This window comes from Oncorhynchus masou, chromosome 13 (genome assembly GCF_036934945.1).
Source record: "Oncorhynchus masou masou isolate Uvic2021 chromosome 13, UVic_Omas_1.1, whole genome shotgun sequence".
NCBI lineage: Eukaryota > Metazoa > Chordata > Actinopteri > Salmoniformes > Salmonidae > Oncorhynchus > Oncorhynchus masou.
In genome coordinates, this window is record NC_088224.1 from 18945759 (window position 1) to 18965850 (window position 20092).

Here is a 20092-nt window from a genome sequence, read left to right on the forward strand (position 1 = left end):
TTGAAGAGGTGGGGTTTCAGGTGTCTCCGGAAGGTGGTGATTGACTCCGCTGTCCTGGCGTCGTGAGGGAGTTTGTTCCACCATTGGGGGCCAGAGCAGCGAACAGTTTTGACTGGGCTGAGCGGGAACTGTACTTCCTCAATGGTAGGGAGGCGAGCAGGCCAGAGGTGGATGAACGCAGTGCCCTTGCTTGGGTGTAGGGCCTGATCAGAGCCTGGAGGTACTGCGGTGCCGTTCCCCTCACAGCTCCGTAGGCAAGCACCATGGTCTTGTAGCGGATGCGAGCTTCAACTGGAAGCCAGTGGAGAGAGCGGAGGAGCGGGGTGACGTGAGAGAACTTGGGACGGTTGAACACCAGACGGGCTGCGGCGTTCTGGATGAGTTGTAGGGGTTTAATGGCACAGGCAGGGAGCCCAGCCAACAGCGAGTTGCAGTAATCCAGACGGGAGATGACAAGTGCCTGGATTAGGACCTGCGCCGCTTCCTGTGTGAGGCAGGGTCGTACTCTGCGGATGTTGTAGAGCATGAACCTACAGGAACGGGCCACCGCCATGATGTTGGTTGAAAACGACAGGGTGTTGTCCAGGATCACGCCAAGGTTCTTAGCGCTCTGGGAGGAGGACACAATGGAGTTGTCAACCGTGATGGCGAGATCATGGAACGGGCAGTCCTTCCCCGGGAGGAAGAGCAGCTCCGTCTTGCCGAGGTTCAGCTTGAGGTGGTGATCCGTCATCCACACTGATATGTCTGTCAGACATGCAGAGATGCGATTCGCCACCTGGTCATCAGAAGGGGGAAAGGAGAAGATTAATTGTGTGTCGTCTGCATAGCAATGATAGGAGAGACCATGTGAGGTTATGACAGAGCCAAGTGACTTGGTGTATAGCGAGAATAGGAGAGGGCCTAGAACAGAGCCCTGGGGACACCAGTGGTGAGAGCGCGTGGCGAGGAGACAGATTCTCGCCACGCCACCTGGTAGGAGCGACCTGTCAGGTAGGACGCAATCCAAGCGTGGGCCGCGCCGGAGATGCCCAACTCGGAGAGGGTGGAGAGGAGGATCTGATGGTTCACAGTATCGAAGGCAGCCGATAGGTCTAGAAGGATGAGAGCAGAGGAGAGAGAGTTAGCTTTAGCAGTGCGGAGCGCCTCCGTGATGCAGAGAAGAGCAGTCTCAGTTGAATGACTAGTCTTGAAACCTGACTGATTTGGATCAAGAAGGTCATTCTGAGAGAGATAGCAACAAGAGAGCAGATGGAGGCAGCGAGAGAGGAACGGTGACGATACGAGGAGTTAAGTCAACGACGGAAGCATGAGAGGTCCGTGTGCCTCCAGACCTCCAGGAGGCACACGGAGTGGTCGGCGGAGCCAAGGGTTGAACCAGAGCCAGTCAGGGAGTCGAGTGAGGAGCTCGATGCAATATTCCGGAGAGAGTTGCTGGCGTTGAGAGCGCTGCAGAGCGGGCGTGCTGAGGAGCGTGACACCAGTTCGGTGTCATGTGCACCGGTTTCACGCATCTGGCCTCCGGTGTGCCTACCCAGTCCGGTGCGTCCTGTGTCTCCTCCGCGCACTCGCCCTGAGGTGTGTGTCACCGTTCAGGCACCATGTTATGCGGTTCTACACACAGTGGCTCCAGTGCGCCTTCATAGCCCAGTGCGTCCTGTGCCTGCACTTGCCCTGAGGTGCGTGTCATCAGCCAGGTGCCACCTGTACCGGTCCCACGCATCAGGCCTCCAGTGCGCCTCCACATCCAGTACGTCCTGTGCCTCCTCCCCACACTTGCCCTGAGGTGCGTGTCATCAACCAGTTTAGATCCTGTGTGGCTCAGTCGGTAGAGCATGGCGCTTGCAACGCCAAGCGTCGTGGGTTCGATTCCCGCTGGGGCCACCCATATGTAAAAGTAGTGGCCCCAGCCGACTTGTAAGTCGCTTTGGACAAAAGCGTCTGCTAAATGGGATATATTATTATTATATTATTATATTTAGAGCTTACGGTGACAGTCCCCAGTCCAGAGCGTACGGCGACAGTTCCCAGTCCAGAGCTTCCAGCGACAGTTCCCAGTCCAGAGCTTACGGCGACAGTTCCCAATCCGGAGACTCAGGCGACGGTCGGCAGTCCGGAGCCTCTGGCGACGATCCACGGTCCGGAGCCTACAGCGACGATCTACGGTCCGGAGCCTACAGCGACGATCCACGGTCCGGAGCCTACAGCGACGATCTACGGTCCGGAGCCTACAGCGACGATCCACGGTCCGGAGCCTACAGCGACGATCCACGGTCCGGAGCCTACAGCGACGATCTACGGTCCGGAGCCTACAGCGACGATCTACGGTCCGGAGCCTACAGCGACAATCTACGGTCCGGAGCCTACAGCGACGATCTACGGTCCGGAGCCTACAGCGACGATCCACGGTCCGGAGCCTACAGCGACGATCCACGGTCCGGAGCCTACAGCGACAATCTACGGTCCGGAGCCCACAGCGATGATCCACGGTCCGGCTCCATGGAAGCGGAGGGATCAGCAAGCGTAGCAGGGTCTACACCCCGAACCGGAGCCGCCACCGAGGCTAGATGCCCACCCGGACCCTCCCTCGTAAAGTCAGGTTTTGCGGCCGGAGTCCGCACCTTTGGGGGGTGCGGACTGTGCGCTTTCGTTTTCCATTTGTTATTTTGTTTGACTGTTTTTTAAATTAAAATCATATACACTTCCCACGCTGCGCCTTGGTCTACTCTTTCTACCACAAATGAGAGCCGTTACAATAGGCCCATTTATTGATATTTATTTCACTCATCACAAATTGTAAGCAAGTTAGAGTGCCTCATGATTGTCATTGGGAAATTATCATTGATGTTGATGATTGATATAAATCTGCTAGCTAGCTTGTAATTTGTGATTTATCTTCAACGCTCTTAAATAATAATGTCATAATATAGCCTAATATTCCTAATCTTCTAACTCATGATATATGACTGGCTGGCTAGTTGATTGTGTGGATATTTTAGTGTATGGTGGTTAGCTAGTCTATACTACCTGTGTTTGATGCTAATTAGTAAGAATCGGGAGGTGCCAGATAACCTGGGGAGCTCTGAGGCACCAGAATACATGAGATGTAGTTTTACCTTTATAATAAAGGTAAATAATTGCATGCATATCATCGCATTTGTGTAATGTCATAGAGCGGTAGAGTATGGTATAGAGCTGTAGAGTCTGGTATAGAGCTGTAGAGTCTGGCATAGAGCCTGGTATAGAGCTGTAGAGTCTGGCAATAGAGCTGTAGAGTCTGGCATAGAGCTGTAGAGTCTGGCATAGAGCTGTAGAGTCTGGCATAGAGCTGTAGAGTCTGGCATAGAGCTGTAGAGTCTGGAACAGAGTAGAGGCGCTTACAGAAGTGGTAGAAATGGCGACCATTTTTAGTAGCCTAGGTTTACGGGAAAAGCTTTCCAGTTTCACTGACTCACCGAATAATGCGCAGCTCACTCACAAGTGATGGCCGCAAGTGATGGCCGATGCACTCGTGCCAAAAGCCTATCTCTTCTTGTATAAGTTGATCAGATATGTTGGTAGCCTATAGCAGAAAATTTTGAGTCTTCTCTTTTCAGCAGGAGCTATTTGCTTTCTAACCTGTGATTTCCCGCAATTGTATTTCAAATAATGTTTTGTATGCATGCTGTTCATTGACAGATTTGCCACACATTCCTGACTGTAGGCTATACCTTGTTATTGCGCTACACACCATCAACAGCTAGGTTAGTTGTTAAAAGAAGCTATTGATCCTCTGTGGATGAATTCTCATGGTGTAGTAGACTATTCTGAATTGTTTCATTTCTTTCTGAACAGACAGCAGTAATGTAAATGTATTTCAATTCATCAGGGGTGCTGCACCACCTCCAGCACCCTTCCGTGGCAATGATGTAGTGCTGCAGTCTGTGTATAGGCTATCAGCCAACCAGACGGAATATTAAGGATGATGGAAATCAAGTGTTATCGGGTGTTAATCAAATGTTATGCTGCTGTGGCAGTGCTGTTGATATTTAAACTAGGTCGCTTGCTATACACACTTAACCGGTGACTGCATTTCAAGCCGTGCATGTTTGGATACTGCATACAGGAAAGAAAGAGACAACATGGCACACATGAGCTCCATACAACGCAGGGCTAGGGGTGGCAAACCTGACAACGTCACAACGACTTGGGGGTAATGGGTTTAGGACAACGATGACCAAAACTGTACACTGAAAAATATATATACCACCACCCAAAAGGGTACTTGGTGAGTGGGAGGGCAAAGGGGCAGGTGCTGGGCACAGATAGACCTCTATCTGGTTCTATAGTCAGATGACATGAAAATAGAGCTCTGGTCACGCAGACCAGTGATGGGTTTGGCATCGAAAAGAGGAATCGTGCAGAAAAGAACCTCATACCTACTGTAAAATATGGTGGTGAATCTTTGATGTTATGGGGATATTTTGATTCCACTGTTCCTGGGGCCCTTATTTAGGGCAACGGCGTCATTAACTTTACCAAGTACCAGGACATTTTAGCCAAAATGCTGGTTGCCTCTTAAAACTTGGCCGCAAGTGGATCTTCCAGTAAGACAATAACCCCAAGCATACATCAAACTCACAAAGAAATGTTTAATTAACCACAAAATCAACATTTTGAAATGGCCATCCCAGTCTCCGGACTTAAACCCTATTGAAAACCTGTGGTTTGTATTGAAGAGGGCCGTCCATAAGAGCAGACTAAGGATATCAAGGTTCTGGAAAGATTCTGTATGGAGGAATGGTCTAAGATCCCTCCCAATGTGTTCTCCAACTCATTAAACATTTGAGAAAAAGTCTGTGTCATTATCCTCGCAAGGTGAGGTATTGAAAACAGGAGTGCCAATCATTTTGACCTCTTTCTTTAAAAAAATAATATTTTTGTATTACTTGTTAAACAAAATCTCTTTGTTTTTTTCTATTGTATTAGTATCAAATTATTTTCCAAAAGCCAATTGCATACAATATAGCTCAGTATATTATTACACTGAACAAAAAGATCAATGCAACATGCAACAAGTTCAAAGATTTCAGTTCGTAGAAGGAAATCAGTCAACTGAAATAAATTCATTAAGGTCTAATCTATGGATTTCACATGACCTCTGTTGGTCACAGATAACTTTTTTTTAAAGGTAGGGGCGTGGATCAGAAAACCAGTCAGTATCTGGTGTGACCACCATTTGCCTCAAGCAGGGCGACACATCTCCTTCACATAGAGTTGATCAGGCCGTTGATGGTGGCCTGTGGAATGTTGTCCCACTCCTCTTCACTGGCTGTGCGAAGTTGCTGGATATTGGCAGAAACTGGAACACGTTGTCGTACACGTCGATCCAGAGAATCTCAAATATGCTCAATGGGTGACATATCTGGTGAGTATGCAGGCCATGGAAGAACTGGGACATTTTCAGCTTCCAGGAATCCTTGCGACATGGGGCCATGCATTATCATGCTGAAACATGAGGAGATGGCGGGGGATGAATGGCGCAACAATGGGCCTCTGGAGCTCCTCATGGTATCTCTGTGCATTCAAATGACCACGAATAAAATTCAATTGTGTTCATTGTCCAGTGTGCCAGTGGCCATCAACGGAGAGAATTTGCCCACTGAAGTCAGTTACGACACCAAACTGCTGTCAGGTCAAGACCCTGGTGAAGACGACGAGCACAGAGGTGAGCTTCCCGGAGATGGCTTCTGACAGTTTGTGCAAAAATTATTTGTTTGTGCAAACCCACAGTTTTATCAGCTGTCTGGTCTCAGACGATCCCGCAGGTGAAGAACCCGGATGTGGAAGTCCTGGCCTGGCGTGGTTACACGTGGTCTACGCTTGTGAGGCCGGTTGGACGTATAGCCAAATTCTCTAAAACAACATTGGAGGTGTCTTATGGTAGAGAAATTAACATTCAATTCTCTGGAAACAGCTCTGGTGAACATTCCTGCAGTCAGCATGCCAATTGTACGCTCCCTCAAAATTTGAGACATCTGTGGCATTCATTGTGTTGTGTGACAAAACTGCACATTTTAGTGTTGCCTTCTATTGTCCCCAGCACAAGGTGCATCTCTGTAATTGTCATGCTGTTTAATCAGCTTCTTGATATGCCACACATGTCAGGTGTATGGATTATCTTGGTAAAGGAGAAATTATCAATAACAGGGATGTAAACAAATGTGTACAACATTTGAGAGAAATGCATATGGAAAATGTATTTTATTTCCAGCTCATGAAATATGGGACCAACACATTACATGTTGCGTTTATATTTTTGTTCAGTGTATTTGTTCCATACAGTCTTTTTTGTTAATCTTTATCAAGGGTGGCAATCATTTTGGACTTGACTGAATGACCAAAACTGGAGAGACTGGGTCTGGTGAGAAGAAGGAAACAGAAACAGAGATGGAGAGATTTAGGAAGAGAGAGAGATGCGGATGCTTGTACAGCATGTATCAATGAGTGTGTGTGTGTCTGTATATTTATCTATGTGTATGTGTCACGCCCTGACCTTAGTTATCTATGTTTTCTGCATTATTTTGTTCAGGTCAGGGTGTGACGAGGCTGGGTATGTGTGTTTTTTGTCTTGTCTAGGGTTTTTTCTATATCTATGTTTTTTTTTTGTATGTCTAGGTATCTGTAGGTCTACGGTGGCCTGAATTGGTTCCCAATCAGAGACAGCTGTTTATTGTTGTCTCTGATTGGGGATCCTATTTAGGTTGCCATTTCCCATTTTTGGTTTTGTGGGTTATTGTCTATGGTTAGTTGCATGTCAGCACTCGTTGTATATATATATATATATATATCTTCACGTTTGTTTTTGTCGCTTGTTTAGTGTTTTTCCTTCATTAAAAGAAGAATGTATGCTTATCACGCTGCACCTTGGTCTCATCAATATGACGTGACAGAATAACCCACCAAACCAGAATCTAGCAGCGTGTGAATGAGGAGCGGACATCCTGGTCCCCGGAGAAAGATGAGTGGAGGACATCCTGGACCTGGGAGGAGGTAATGGCAGGGGACAAGACCCTGTCATGGAAGCATGTGGAGATAGCACAGGAGGAAAGGTGACGATACGAGGAGTCAAGGCAACCACAGAAACCCAAGAAAAACAATTGGGGGGGGCACATGGAGCAGTCGGCGGAGCCGAGGAGTAGGAGGATTCGGAGGAGAGAGAAATGGGGGAGTTGTTGAGTTGGTGGAGGATGCACGGATTTGGAATAAAATAACGTGTTGTCAGTTTGGTGCCACCTGAGTCAGCTCTCCGTACTCGTCCTGAAACGTGTGTTAAAGTTCCAGAACAATTGATGCCGGCTGTACACACCAGGTCTCCAGTGGACCTTCAAGACCCAGTGCGTCCTGTGCCAACTCCTTACACTCTCCCTTAAGTGCGCCTCCACAGTCCAGTACGTCCTGCTCCTCGTACTCGCCCTGAGGTGCGTGTCACACCAGCCAGTACCACCAGTACCGGCACCACGCATCAGGCCTCCAGTGCGCCTCCAGGGTCCAGTACGCCCTGTTCCTCCTCCCCGCACTCACCCTCAGGTGCGTGTCACCAGCCCAGTACCACCAGTGCCGAAACTACGCACCAGGCCTAAGGTGCGCCTTGGGAGTCCAGAGCGTCCGGCGACAGTACCCAGTCCAGAGCGTCCCGGCGACAGTACCCAGTCCAGAGCTGTCCGGCGACAGTAATGTCCAGAGCGTCCGGCGACAGTACCCAGTCCAGAGCGTCCGGCGACAGTAATGTCCAGAGCGTCCGGCGACAGTACCCAGTCCAGAGCGTCCGGCGACAGTACCCAGTCCAGAGCGTCCGGCGACAGTACCCAGTCCAGAGCGTCGGGCGACAGTACCCAGTCCAGAGCGTCGGGCGACAGTACACAGTCCAGAGTGTCCGGCGACAGTACCCAGTCCAGAGCGTCCGGCGACAGTAATGTCCAGAGCGTCCGGCGACAGTACCCAGTCCAGAGTGTCCGGCGACAGTAAGTCCAGAGCTGTCCGGCGACAGTACCCAGTCCAGAGCGTCCGGCGAAAGTAATGTCCAGAGCGTCCGGCGACAGTACCCAGTCCAGAGCGTCCGGCGACAGTACCCAGTCCAGAGCGTCCGGCGACAGTACCCAGTCCAGAGTGTCCGGCGACAGTAATGTCCAGAGCGTCCGGCGACAGTACCCAGTCCAGAGCGTCCGGCGACAGTACCCAGTCCAGAGCGTCCGGCGACAGTACCCAGTCCAGAGCGTCCGGCGACAGTACCCAGTCCAGAGCGTCCGGCGACATTACCCAGTCCAGAGCGTCCGGCGACAGTACCCAGTCCAGAGCGTCCGGCGACAGTAATGTCCAGAGCGTCCGGCGACAGTACCCAGTCCAGAGCGTCCGGCGACAGTACCCAGTCCAGAGCGTCCGGCGACATTACCCAGTCCAGAGCGTCCGGCGACAGTACCCAGTCCAGAGCGTCCGGCGACAGTAATGTCCAGAGCGTCCGGCGACAGTACCCAGTCCAGAGCGTCCGGCGACAGTACCCAGTCCAGAGCGTCCGGCGACAGTACCCAGTCCAGAGCGTCCGGCGACAATACCCAGTCCAGAGCGTCCGGCGACAGTACCCAGTCCAGAGCGTCCGGCGACAGTACCCAGTCCAGAGCATCCGGCGACAGTCATGTCCAGAGCCTCCGGCGATGAGCCACGGTTCAGCTCAACAAAGGCGGAGGGACTAGGGTAAAGATGGGGAGCGGCATCCAGAACCAGAGCCGCGACCGAGGGTAGATGTCCACCTGGACCCTCCCCTATAAGTTCAGGTTTGCAGTCGGGAGTCCGCACCTTTGGGGGGAGTAATGTCACACCCTGAACTTAGTTATCTATGTTTTGTATCTGTATTATTTAGGTCAGGTCAGGGTGTGACCAGGGTGGGTACAGTGGGGAGAACAAGTATTTGATACACTGCCGATTTTGCAGGTTTTCCTACTTACAAAGCATGTAGAGGTCTGTAATTTTTATCACAGGTACACATCAACTGCGAGAGACGGATTCTAAAACAAAAATCCAGAAAATCACATTGATTTTTAAGTAATTCATTTGCATTTTATTGCATGACATAAGTATTTGATACATCAGAAAATCAGAACTTAATATTTGGTACAGAAATCTTTGTTTGCAATTACAGAGATTATACGTTTCCTGTAGTTCTTGACCAGGTTTGCACACAATGCAGCAGGGATTTTGGCCCACTCCTCCATACAGATCTTCTCCAGATCCTTCAGGTTTCGGGGCTGTCGCTGGGCAATATGGACTTTCAGCTCCCTCCAAAGATGTTCTATTGGGTTCAGGTCTGGAGACTGGCTAGGCCACTCCAGGACCTTGAGATGCTTCTTACGGAGAGGTTGGAGTCTGTTTGATTGAGTGTGTGGGCAGGTGTCTTTTATACAGGTAACGAGTTCAAACAGGTGCAGTTAATACAGGTAATGAGTGGAGAACAGGAGGGATTCTTAAAGAAAAACTAACAGGTCTGTGAGCGAAAATGTGATTTTCTGCATTTTTGTTTTAGATTCCGTCTCTCACAGTTGAAGTGTACCTATGATTAAAAATTACAGACCTCTACATGCTTTGTAAGTAGGAAAACCTGCAAAATCGTCAGTGTATCAAATACTTGTTCTCCTCACTGTATGTGTGTTTTTGTCTTGTCTAGGGGTTTTTCTATATCTATGGGTTTTTGTATGTCTAGGTATCTGTAGGTTGAACGAACTGCAAAAATCTCTGAAACTGGAAACACTTATCCCCCTCATTAGCAGCTGTCAGAGCAGCTCACAGACTACTGCACCTGTACATAGCCCATCTATAATTAGCCCAAACAACTACCTCTCCCCCTACTGTATTTATTTATTTATTTAGCTCCTTTGCACCCCATTATTTCTATCTCTACTTTGCACATTATTCCACTGCAAATCTACCATTCCAGTGTTTTACCTGTTATATTGTATTTACTTTGCCACCATGGCCTTTTTTGCCTTTACCTCCCTTATCTCACCTCATTTGCTCACATTGTATATAGACATATTTTTCTACTGTATTATTGACTGTATGTTTGTTTTACTCCATGTGTAACTCTGTGTTGTTGTACCTGTCAAACTGTTTTGCTTTATCTTGGCCAGGTCGCAATTGTAAATGAGAACTTGTTCTTAACTTGCCTACCTGGTTAAATAAAGGTGAAATAAAAAAATAAAAAAATAAAAGGTGTTCTGATTTGGATCCCAATCAGAGACGGCTGTTTATCGTTGTCTCTGATTGGGGATCCTATTTAGGTTGCCATTTACCATTTTGGTTTTGTGGGTTATTGTCTATGGTTAGTTGCTTACATATATATATATAAGCATCTCGCTTCACGTTTGTTTTGTTTCTTTGTTAGTTTGTTTAGTGTTTTTCCTTCATTAAAAGAAGAATGTATGCTTATCACGCCTTGATATCATCAATATGACGAAAGTGACAGTATGGCTATTTACAGTACAGTACCTGTCATTGGAGGCCAGCAGTAGCTTCTGTACGTCAACATCTTCCTTTTTCAGCTTGCCGAATGATAATTGGAGCTTTGAGGAGCTCCGCCCCTCCACATTGACACTGATGGATCCAGCCTTGGCATCCAGCTTCCCACTCAGGTTGTCTCCAAACCTCCCCTCATAGGACAGGAAGTCTGACTCAGACACGTCTGAGAGAGTACAGAGACAAGTGCCGTATGAAGACAGATTACCTCTCTGACTCCTACTCTGTCTGTTAGTTATTAATGGCTATATGATTTAGACAGTTGTGTGTGGGGTAAAAAGAGGAGATGTACAGTTTGTGAGATGTATATGAGGAGTAACAATGGCCCTACTTTACCTGGAGTGAGTTCTTTGTCTCCTAGCAACAGGTGACTGAGTGTGAAGTCAGATGGCAGGTACTTGGGCCGTTGCCAAAACCAGAAACGGTTGCGCTTGACAACCAGCGCCATGGGAACCAACTTGTCTGAGTCATTAAGGCGGGAGACCGAGATCAGGGTTCCATCTGGGTCGATCTGACGAACAAATTTTGCAGTTGCCTTGGCAAACATCACCTATGAAGAGGCGGGGCCCAACACCTGGAGGAAGGCAGAGTCACAGTAACACTGGAGTAAGATGAAGTTGCCCCTGGCTCATCTATATCTCCCACCTGCGTCCCTATTCCCTACCAAAATGAATCATACAAAGATTTTTATGACTGCTGTTTTTTTTGTAATCTCCAAATCTCATATGCTATTTCCTCAAATTTCCCCTTAGAATTCCCCTTCAGATGTGTAGCAGGTGCATGTGTGTGTTGTCCTACTATGTCACTGTCAACCAACAGTGTGTTCAAACATAGATCATAGCACTGTATGACTCACTGATTGGACAAGAGGGAAGTCCCCTGAGTGGTAACACCATGAACAACAACACGCCATCCCCTAACTCCATCCCTCGCCCTCCACATTCTAGCAGCTCAGTTTTCAAAGTGTAAATATTTAAAGCAATCTAGAGGGAGAGCAGGGGAGAGAAAGGGAGAAAGAGAGGGAGAGCACGAAAACAGGGAGAGAAAAGAGGGAGGAGAGAGAGAGAGAAAGAGAAGAGCTTAATACATCTCAGTGTGGAAAATGTCAAATAAACAAGGGGGATAAAACATGCAGGATAGGAGAAGGAATGAATAATGACTAGAGAGGGAAAGACTGTTCAGGGAGAGAGATCAAGAGGGAGGGATCAAGAGAGACATGAGGGGATGGTAGATATCAGTAATATATGGATATGGTAACGTGTTATCACAACACCGCCCTCCTTTCAGTCCCTCAAACCACTGACTATAACTCTACCCTGAATACAAGTTCTTTCAGTGTATTGGCTCATATAGTGGGCAGGGAAATCCCAATTTTGGTAAATAGGACCGTCTCCCCATCTCTTATACTAACCACCTACTACTGTAAGTGATTTGAGCCATGAGGTCATAATCACTAGCACACTCTTCTGCGTAATAAGCAATTAACGCATGACTCGGATTAGGAATTCCAATAAAAAGTGAGAAGTAAATCATTGCTGTTATTGACAGAAAGCCATCACTAACAGCAGTAAACATAAGGTATATAAAAGCAATGTGAATTTTGAGGTTACAAATGTAACCGGTGTGAAATGGCTAGCGAGTTAGCGGGTGCGTACTAATAACGGTTCAATCGGCGACGTTACTCGCTCTGAGATCTTGAAGTAGTTGTTTCCTTTGCTCTGCATTGGCCGTGGCTTTTGTGGAGCGATGGGTAACGGTGCTTCTATCGTGATTGTTGTCGATGTGTGCAGAAGGTCCCTGGGGCGAGGCGAGGGACGGAAGCTATGCTGTTACACAATGATATGTGGCACCAGGGGGAAATAAATACATGATCCAAAACGTTGTATTTCATATATGCTGTGAGGTTTCAATAAGGTGGGAAGAGAAGTCTGTAAAACTCAAACACTATAAAAAAATGTTTTAAATCTTTTCATTTGGCAGGCTATACACAAAAGACACCGGTTTATTATTACCATACCTTTTCGTAGTCTGGAATGATAACAGGGATCGCGTGTAGCGCCTCCAAAAAAGCACCAGTCCCGTGGCCTGTCACTTCTGGAATGTCGGTTCTGGCACGCGTAAAACTCACCGTAGTCACTCCAAACAGCAGCGCAAGAAAATGTCAAACTATCCAAATTCCCTGTTCTTAGTAATTCACGTTTAAACTGTTGTACTCCGTTATACAGATAGTAGACTATTGATAATAACCCCGCTACTGTATGGATTATTTTACATTCTGTTGAAATGAGTGCCGCTACACACTCACAACGACACTATAGGCTGTCCAAAGATGTTTATGGTATCGATTGGAGCAGAGAGTTATCAGTCAGACAGAGTGGGTTGGGTCCTACTTCTGTAAACCGGGGAGAGCGGACTTTGCTGCCACCACACCACCACATTCTGAGGTTGCACGGAGGTAATTGTTATCATATGAGCAGTGTGTGTGTGTGTGTGTGTGTGTGTGTGTGTGTGTGTGTGTGTGTGTGTGTGTGTGTGTGTGTGTGTGTGTGTGTGTGTGTGTGTGTGTGTGTGTGTGTGTGTGTGGGTGGGCGGGCACTTTTCTGACAAGCGCGGACTTGCCCCTCGTCATTGATTCATTCCATATATTTTAACCGGTATAAATGTATTTAGAGTATAACATGACTATTATTCAACAAGCTGGATAAGAGGTCACCAGGAGCGGTGAAAGACTGTGCGCGTGTTGGTTATGCATTAGAGGAAGCAATGGTTGTACCAGACGTTAAGAGGGCAGTAGAGGTTGAACATAGTGATTCAGTGTGAGAGAATGTAGACTTACTCTGTGCTGTAAATGCTATAGCCTAATATTGTGCCCATGTCAATGTGACAATGACCAAATTTGGAGTTTTCCCCCCCAAACATGCACACATCAAGTCAAGTAAATTCCATAAAGTGTTTCTCAAATCAGGATTTGTCCTGATTGGAACTAATTTGTCCTAATGGGATTTGTCCTAATGAGAACCCAAGCAAAACTTCTTCTTTGTACTATGACTTTAAATATGAGGGAAGTCAAGCCTTATTCTGTTTTCAGAGTGGGAAGAACACTTTTTACAACAGTGTCATAACATCGACAATAAAATGTATATTTTACAGTTATATTGACCATGTGAACATGAGAGAACAGTGTGTTATTGTGAAAGTGTGTGGGCCTGTTATGCACAGAAATAGGTCAATAGCCTATCTCAAGATCTCAATGACCACACCCTTCCCCCCTGACCCAATCACCACTTACCACCAACATACTGTACAGTGCCTTCTGAAAGCATTCAGACCCCATGACTTTTCCCACATTTTGTTAAGTTACAGCCTTATTCTAAAATTGATTAAATCGTTTTTTTCCTCTCATCAACCTACACACAATGATAAAGCAAAAAAAAAGTGGTTTTGAATTTTTTGTAATAATTAAATACAGAAATATTACATTTACATATGTATTCAGACCCTGTACTTTGGCAGTGATTGCAGCTTTGAGTCTTCTTGGGTATGCCGCTACAAGCTTGGCACACCTGTATTTGGGGAGTTTCTCCCATTCTTCTTTGCAGATCCTCTCAAGCTCTGTCAGCTTGGATGGTTGCTTTGCTGCACAGCTATTTTCAGAGATGTTCGATCAGGTTGAAGTCCGGGCTCTGGCTGGGCCACTCAAGGACATTCAGAGACTTGTCCCGAAGCCACTCCTCCATTCTCTTGGCTGTGTGCTTAACGTAGTTGTCCTGCTGGAAGCTGAATCTTCGTCCCAGTTTGAGATCCTGGGCGCTCTGGAGTAGGTTTTCATCAAGGATCTCTCTGTACTTTTCTCCGTTCATCTTTGCGTCAATCCCGACTAGTCTCCCAGTCGCTGCCGCTGAAAAACATAACCACATCATGACGCTGCCACCACCCTGCTTCACCGTAGGGATGCTGCCTGGTTTCCTTCAAATGTGATGCTTGTCATTCAGGCCAAAGAGTTCAATCTTGGTTTTATCACACCAGAGTATCTTGTTTCTCATGGTCTGTGAGTCCTTTAGGTGCCTTCGGCAAACTCCAAGCGGGCTGTCATGTGCCTTTTACTGAGGTGTGGCTTCTGTCTGGCCCCTCTACCATAAAGGCCTGATTGTTGGAGTGCTGCAGAGATGGTTGTCCTTCTGGAAGGTTCTCCCATCTCCACAGAGGAACTCTGTCAGAGTGACCATTGTGTTCTTGGTCACCTCCCTAACTAAGGCCCTTCTCCCCCGAGTGCACAGTTTGGCCGGGCAGCCAGTTCTAGGAAGAGTCTTGGTGGTTCCAAACTTCTTCTATTTAAGAATGATGGAAGCTACTGTGTTTTTGGGTAAATTCAATGATGCAGAAATACTTTGAAGTTTATTCAAGTAGTATTTTACTGGGTGACTTTCACTTGAGTAATTTTCTATTAAAAAAGGCATCTTTACTTTTACTCAAGTATGACTATTGGGTACTTTTTCCACCACTGCTGTAAATTCCCCGTGTTTCATCTGTAACTCCAGAGGTGCAGGAACAAAATGTGGGCGCGAGAGGGGGTTGGGGAGTTCTGAGATACCGGAACGCATAAATAAAAAAGACATAAAACAAATGCACCTTAATAAAGCGCTGCGTGCATATCATCGCATTTGCGTCGCGTCACATAGAGCAACACAGCAGAGGCACTAACAGAAGTTGCACACATTGGGAAAAAAATATGTGGCCACTTATTAACGCATAGAGATGTGGCATTTTATAAACGTATTTCATGCAATTCCACGTCATTTTACAAGACTGGAGACTATGGCATAATCTTTTTTAATACGGCACAAATGATCGAAATGGCAGGCCACTTTGACACTGAAAGTGAGATCAATAAAAACTTTTGTCTTAAAAATGCTTTCCAGTTTCACTGACTCACACAATGACGTTCAGTTCACTCGCTGGTGGTGGCAGATGCGCTCGTGCCAAAAGCCTGTCTCGCTCTTGTTTAACTTTAAGAAAATATTTGGAAGTTGATCAAATATGTTGGTAGCCTACAGCACAGTCTCTTCTCTTTTCATCAGGAGCCATTTGCTGTCCAGTCGGTGTTTTCCCTCGATTGTATTTGAAATATTGCGAAAAGCCTGTTTAGCCTGCATGCTGTTTGTTCACTGACATATTTGTCACGCATTCCCGACTGTAGGCCATTCCTTGTTATTGGGCTACAATCCACAAGAAGCTATTTATCCTCTGCAGCTAAATTATAGGCCTTCTCGTGGTGGAGTAGGATATTCTGAATGATTTTATTCATTTCTGAACAATAATTATTTAACTTTGTCAAATGTATTTAAATTATTCAGGGGTGCTGTTCAAGTGGCAATGACTATAAGGAAATACATGATAGTGCAACACTGGAGGGATGGGAGTAACAGGCTCCTGTCTACCAGAGCAGAGAGATGAGAGTAGCAGGCTCATGTCTATCAGAGCAGAGGGATGAGAGTAGCAGGCTCATGTCTATCAGAGCAGAGGGATGAGAGTAGCAGGCTCATGTCTATCAGAGCAGAGGGATGAGAGTAGCAGGCTCATGTCTATCAGAGCAGAGGGATGAGAGTAGCAGGCTCATGTCTATCAGAGCAGAGGGATGAGAGTAGCAGGCTCATGTCTATCAGAGCAGAGGGATGAGAGTAGCAGGCTCATGTCTATCAGAGCAGAGGGATGAGAGTAACAGGCTCCTGTCTACCAGAGCAGAGAGATGAGAGTTGCAGGCTCATGTCTATCAGAGCAGAGAGATGAGAGTTGCAGGCTCATGTCTACCAGAGCAGCGGGATGAGAGTTGCAGGCTCATGTCTATCAGAGCAGAGGGATGAGAGTAGCAGGCTCATGTCTATCAGAGCAGAGGGATGAGAGTAGCAGGCTCATGTCTATCATACATTTACATTTAAGTCATTTAGCAGACGCTCTTATCCAGAGCGACTTACAAATTGGTGAATTCACCTTCTGACATCCAGTGGAACAGCCACTTTACAATAGTGCATCTAAATCATTTAAGGGGGGGGGTGAGAAGGATTACTTTATCCTATCCTAGGTATTCCTTGAAGAGGTGGGGTTTCAGGTGTCTCCGGAAGGAGCAGAGGGATGAGAGTAGCAGGCTCATGTCTATCAGAGCAGAGGGATGAGAGTAGCAGGCTCATGTCTATCAGAGCAGAGGGATGAGAGTAGCAGGCTCATGTCTATCAGAGCAGAGGGATGAGAGTAGCAGGCTCATGTCTATCAGAGCAGAGGGATGAGAGTAGCAGGCTCATGTCTATCAGAGCAGAGGGATGAGAGTAGCAGGCTCATGTCTATCAGAGCAGAGGGATGAGAGTAGCAGGCTCATGTCTATCAGAGCAGAGGGATGAGAGTAGCAGGCTCATGTCTATCAGAGCAGAGGGATGAGAGTAGCAGGCTCATGTCTATCAGGGCAGAGAGATCTTAGAAAGTTAATCTCATTCTATTTACATGAGAGATACAGGCATGCTTCTCACACAGCCACGGTCACTGGTTGGTCTCACACATACAGTAGGTTACAATGTTGCACAACCATAAACTTGAGCTGGACCAACCCCAATCAGCTGTTAGAATATAGGCCCAGGATGAAAATCTACTTTTTCACTTTCGTTTTTTTGTGGGGGCAGGAGAATTAACAAAGTGGCAAAACTCTAATGAACTTTGATTACTTTTATTAGAATTTGTACATTGAAAATAATTGTTCATGCCATGAGAGTAACCAGATCCGACCAAATACACCTAGGTTCCGGAACAAAATTCGGTTCAAATTAAGCATTGTACATGTCAAACGAACAGATGACCACACACACAAAGTTGTCATTCTGACTCTAGTATAACAGTTCCACTGTTTTATTGTTCATCTTCATAGATAATGCTCTATTACTTTACTGATATACAGTACATATCATCTTATAACAGGGCAGCACACAGGGATTAACACTCAGTCTTATGAATTTCCATGTGGCCATATTTCACAAGTTCTGTCAGCCAATGGTTGAGGAGTTAAGACAGTCTGTATTGTGATTGGACAGAATCATACAGTAAAGTGTTTGACCTTTAGAAAAAGTTAAATCTCCTAGTTACGAGACTCCATCGGTGTGCTTCTTTAGACTACATTAATAAGAGTGGTATGACATCATAAAAGTGCAATGAGGCACTTTAACTCACCAACTGTGAGTGAGGATTTGCATAATCATCTACAGCAGGTTTTCCTGAGTAGTAAATCATTCCATATTATAAACTGGGAGGTTTGAGCCCCGAAAGCTGATTGACTGAAAGCTGTGGTATATCAGACCGTATACCATGGGTATGACAAAAAAAACAACTTTTTACTGTTCTAATTACATTGGTAAGCAGTTTATAATAGTAATAAGGTACCTTGGAGGTTTGTGGTATATGGGCAATATACCAAGGCTAATTGCTGTACTCCGTGGTATGTTGACCATATACCACACCTACTCGGGACTTATTACTCAATTAAGACACTTTGGTGGCTGGACTGCATCCATACTAAAGTGACAGCATAAAGTATACATTTGACAAATATACAGAGAAAAGGATGACATTGAAAGAAGATAGACTAAAGTAATGACAAAAACACAACAGGAAGCTCTTTTCTTTTGAACACAGAGTCTAGTGAAAGCTAATTTCTTAAATTAGCTCCATCTCTACCTACAGAAGCAGGAAGCCCATATTTGGCCGTGGGCCCTCACACTCAGTGGTCCATAGTCAACAGGACAGAGTGTTGTCCCCAAGTGCTGACCTAAGGTCAGTTTTGAGTTTTCCCTGTATTGGTTAAGGTTTGTAGGCGAGAATAATCTGACCCTAGATCTACCCTCCCATGGGGTCACAGGGTTATATAGGTATGGTCAGAGGTCACCACAGCACAGGGAAGTCCTCTCTGCTGAACCTGGGGTTCTTCCGCTGCTCCCAGTATATATTAGAGCTCAGCCACGTGTCATCCTTTGATTTCCTGATAAATAAACAAAACAATAGTCACACAACACATATGTCATAATGCACCCAGGTAGCCTAGCGGTTAACAACATTGGGCCAGTAAGAGAAAGTTCATTGGTTAGAGTCCCTGAGACAACTAAGTGAAAAATCAGTCAATGTGCCCTTGAACAAGTCACTTAACCCTAATTAAAATCGCTCTGGATAAGAGAGTCTGGTAAATTACTAAAATGTAAAAATGTATAACCCTAACTGTATAACCCTAAACCCCAGTACAACCTAAAAAGTAAAACTGAGATCTCATGAATCCACTGAGAACAACTGTTAATGGTGTTGTTTTGACCAGTCAGACACTGAGGCTATGCACACCACAGACCAGTGACAGTGTAGTAAGTTATATCGACAGACACCATTCCGTCAGACCTTTTCCATATTGTATAGGATACTATGCAGCTAAGAAGGAAGACTGACTTGTTCTGTGTTCGAGGCCAAATGTGTGACCAATGAACTCCCTTGTCTGCTAAAGTCAGACAGAAAGAGACACACACGGTTGCGTACTTGAAGAAGCGTGGTTTGTGTGTCACATTGTTCTCCTCCAAGACTTTCCTCCTCCCCCTCTGGAGCTCCTCTATCCTCTGTTTCTGCTCCTCAGCCCCCTCAATGTTCCCTTCTTCCAAACACCTGAAAGAGCATGAGTGAGTGAGTGAGTGAGAAGAGAAAGAGAGAGCATGAGAGAGAGAGCATGAGAAAGAGCATGAGAGAGATTATCCCGGGTGTGTCGTACCTCTGGTCGAGACGGAAGCGTGTGTCTGTGGGGGGTAGGAGGGGCTTCAGGGCAGCGTCAAGCTCATTCAGCTCTACAGCGAACTGAGTGAAGCCATAGTACTGATCCTGGTCCACAGGCATGGGGTCTACACACACACACACACACACACACACACACACACACACACACAAAAAAATTCTACTTATGGCGAAGGACAACATATCAAGCTATAATATTTACTGTATGGTTGCGTTTTGATGGATATTCCAAAGAGTCAGTCACTCACTTGCTCTCCAGATGCAGATAGCAGAAGGTGGAACTCCTTGGTACACGCCCTCATGCCATTTGCCAAAGAAGGTGTGGATGACACGCCCCTCTGTGTCCGTGACCATGCCCTCTATCTCGTTAACCGTTGAGCTCCACGATCTCGCCTGTGGGTTAAATACGCAAAACGTATTAATAATAAACAAATTAATTAACAAACCAAGGACACAAAACGTCAGGTCAATCTGAAACCTATCAAACTCTGTTAAATCATGTTATAAATTATTTAATAAAAAGCCCATACAATTCCATATCTAACACATGAATCCATCCACCACTCATCAGCTTTCCAAGAAAAATTGTCTGCAGGATGCTGTTCCTCCTGTCGCTCAGCAGATGGTGCTGTTACACCTAGGGGTTATGTCTCAAATATGTCCCAAACCCCTATATGTCTCAAATAACCCCCAAACCCCTATATAGCGCACTACTCTTGACCAGAGCCCTATGGGTAGTAGTGCATTA

General features: G+C 46.3%; 2 protein-coding genes across 9 annotated transcripts in view; both read right to left on the reverse strand.

Annotated features, from left to right (window-relative positions):
* The window catches only part of LOC135551867 (gasdermin-E-like), a 27565-nt gene extending 14620 nt beyond the window's left edge, over window positions 1–12945 (reverse strand). Inside the window, exons 1-3 of one of the 2 annotated variants that reach the window (XM_064983139.1) lie at window positions 12563–12945; window positions 10882–11119; window positions 10519–10711 (exon numbers count right to left, since the gene is read on the reverse strand). In XM_064983139.1, coding sequence (XP_064839211.1) covers window positions 10519–10711; window positions 10882–11092 — 404 coding nt within the window. In that variant the 5' untranslated portion in view covers window positions 11093–11119; window positions 12563–12945. The remainder of the gene's footprint in view (window positions 1–10518; window positions 10712–10881; window positions 11120–12562) is intronic. The other variant, XM_064983138.1, reaches the window with a different exon arrangement.
* Window positions 12946–17241: 4296 nt separating this feature from the next.
* LOC135551863 (oxysterol-binding protein-related protein 3-like) overlaps window positions 17242–20092 on the reverse strand; it is a 44278-nt gene continuing 41427 nt past the window's right edge. For all 7 annotated transcript variants that reach the window (XM_064983129.1, XM_064983132.1, XM_064983130.1 and 4 more), the window contains 4 exons: window positions 19593–19737; window positions 19325–19451; window positions 19099–19221; window positions 17242–18559 (listed from right to left, as the gene is read on the reverse strand). In XM_064983129.1, coding sequence (XP_064839201.1) covers window positions 18463–18559; window positions 19099–19221; window positions 19325–19451; window positions 19593–19737 — 492 coding nt within the window. In that variant the 3' untranslated portion in view covers window positions 17242–18462. The remainder of the gene's footprint in view (window positions 18560–19098; window positions 19222–19324; window positions 19452–19592; window positions 19738–20092) is intronic.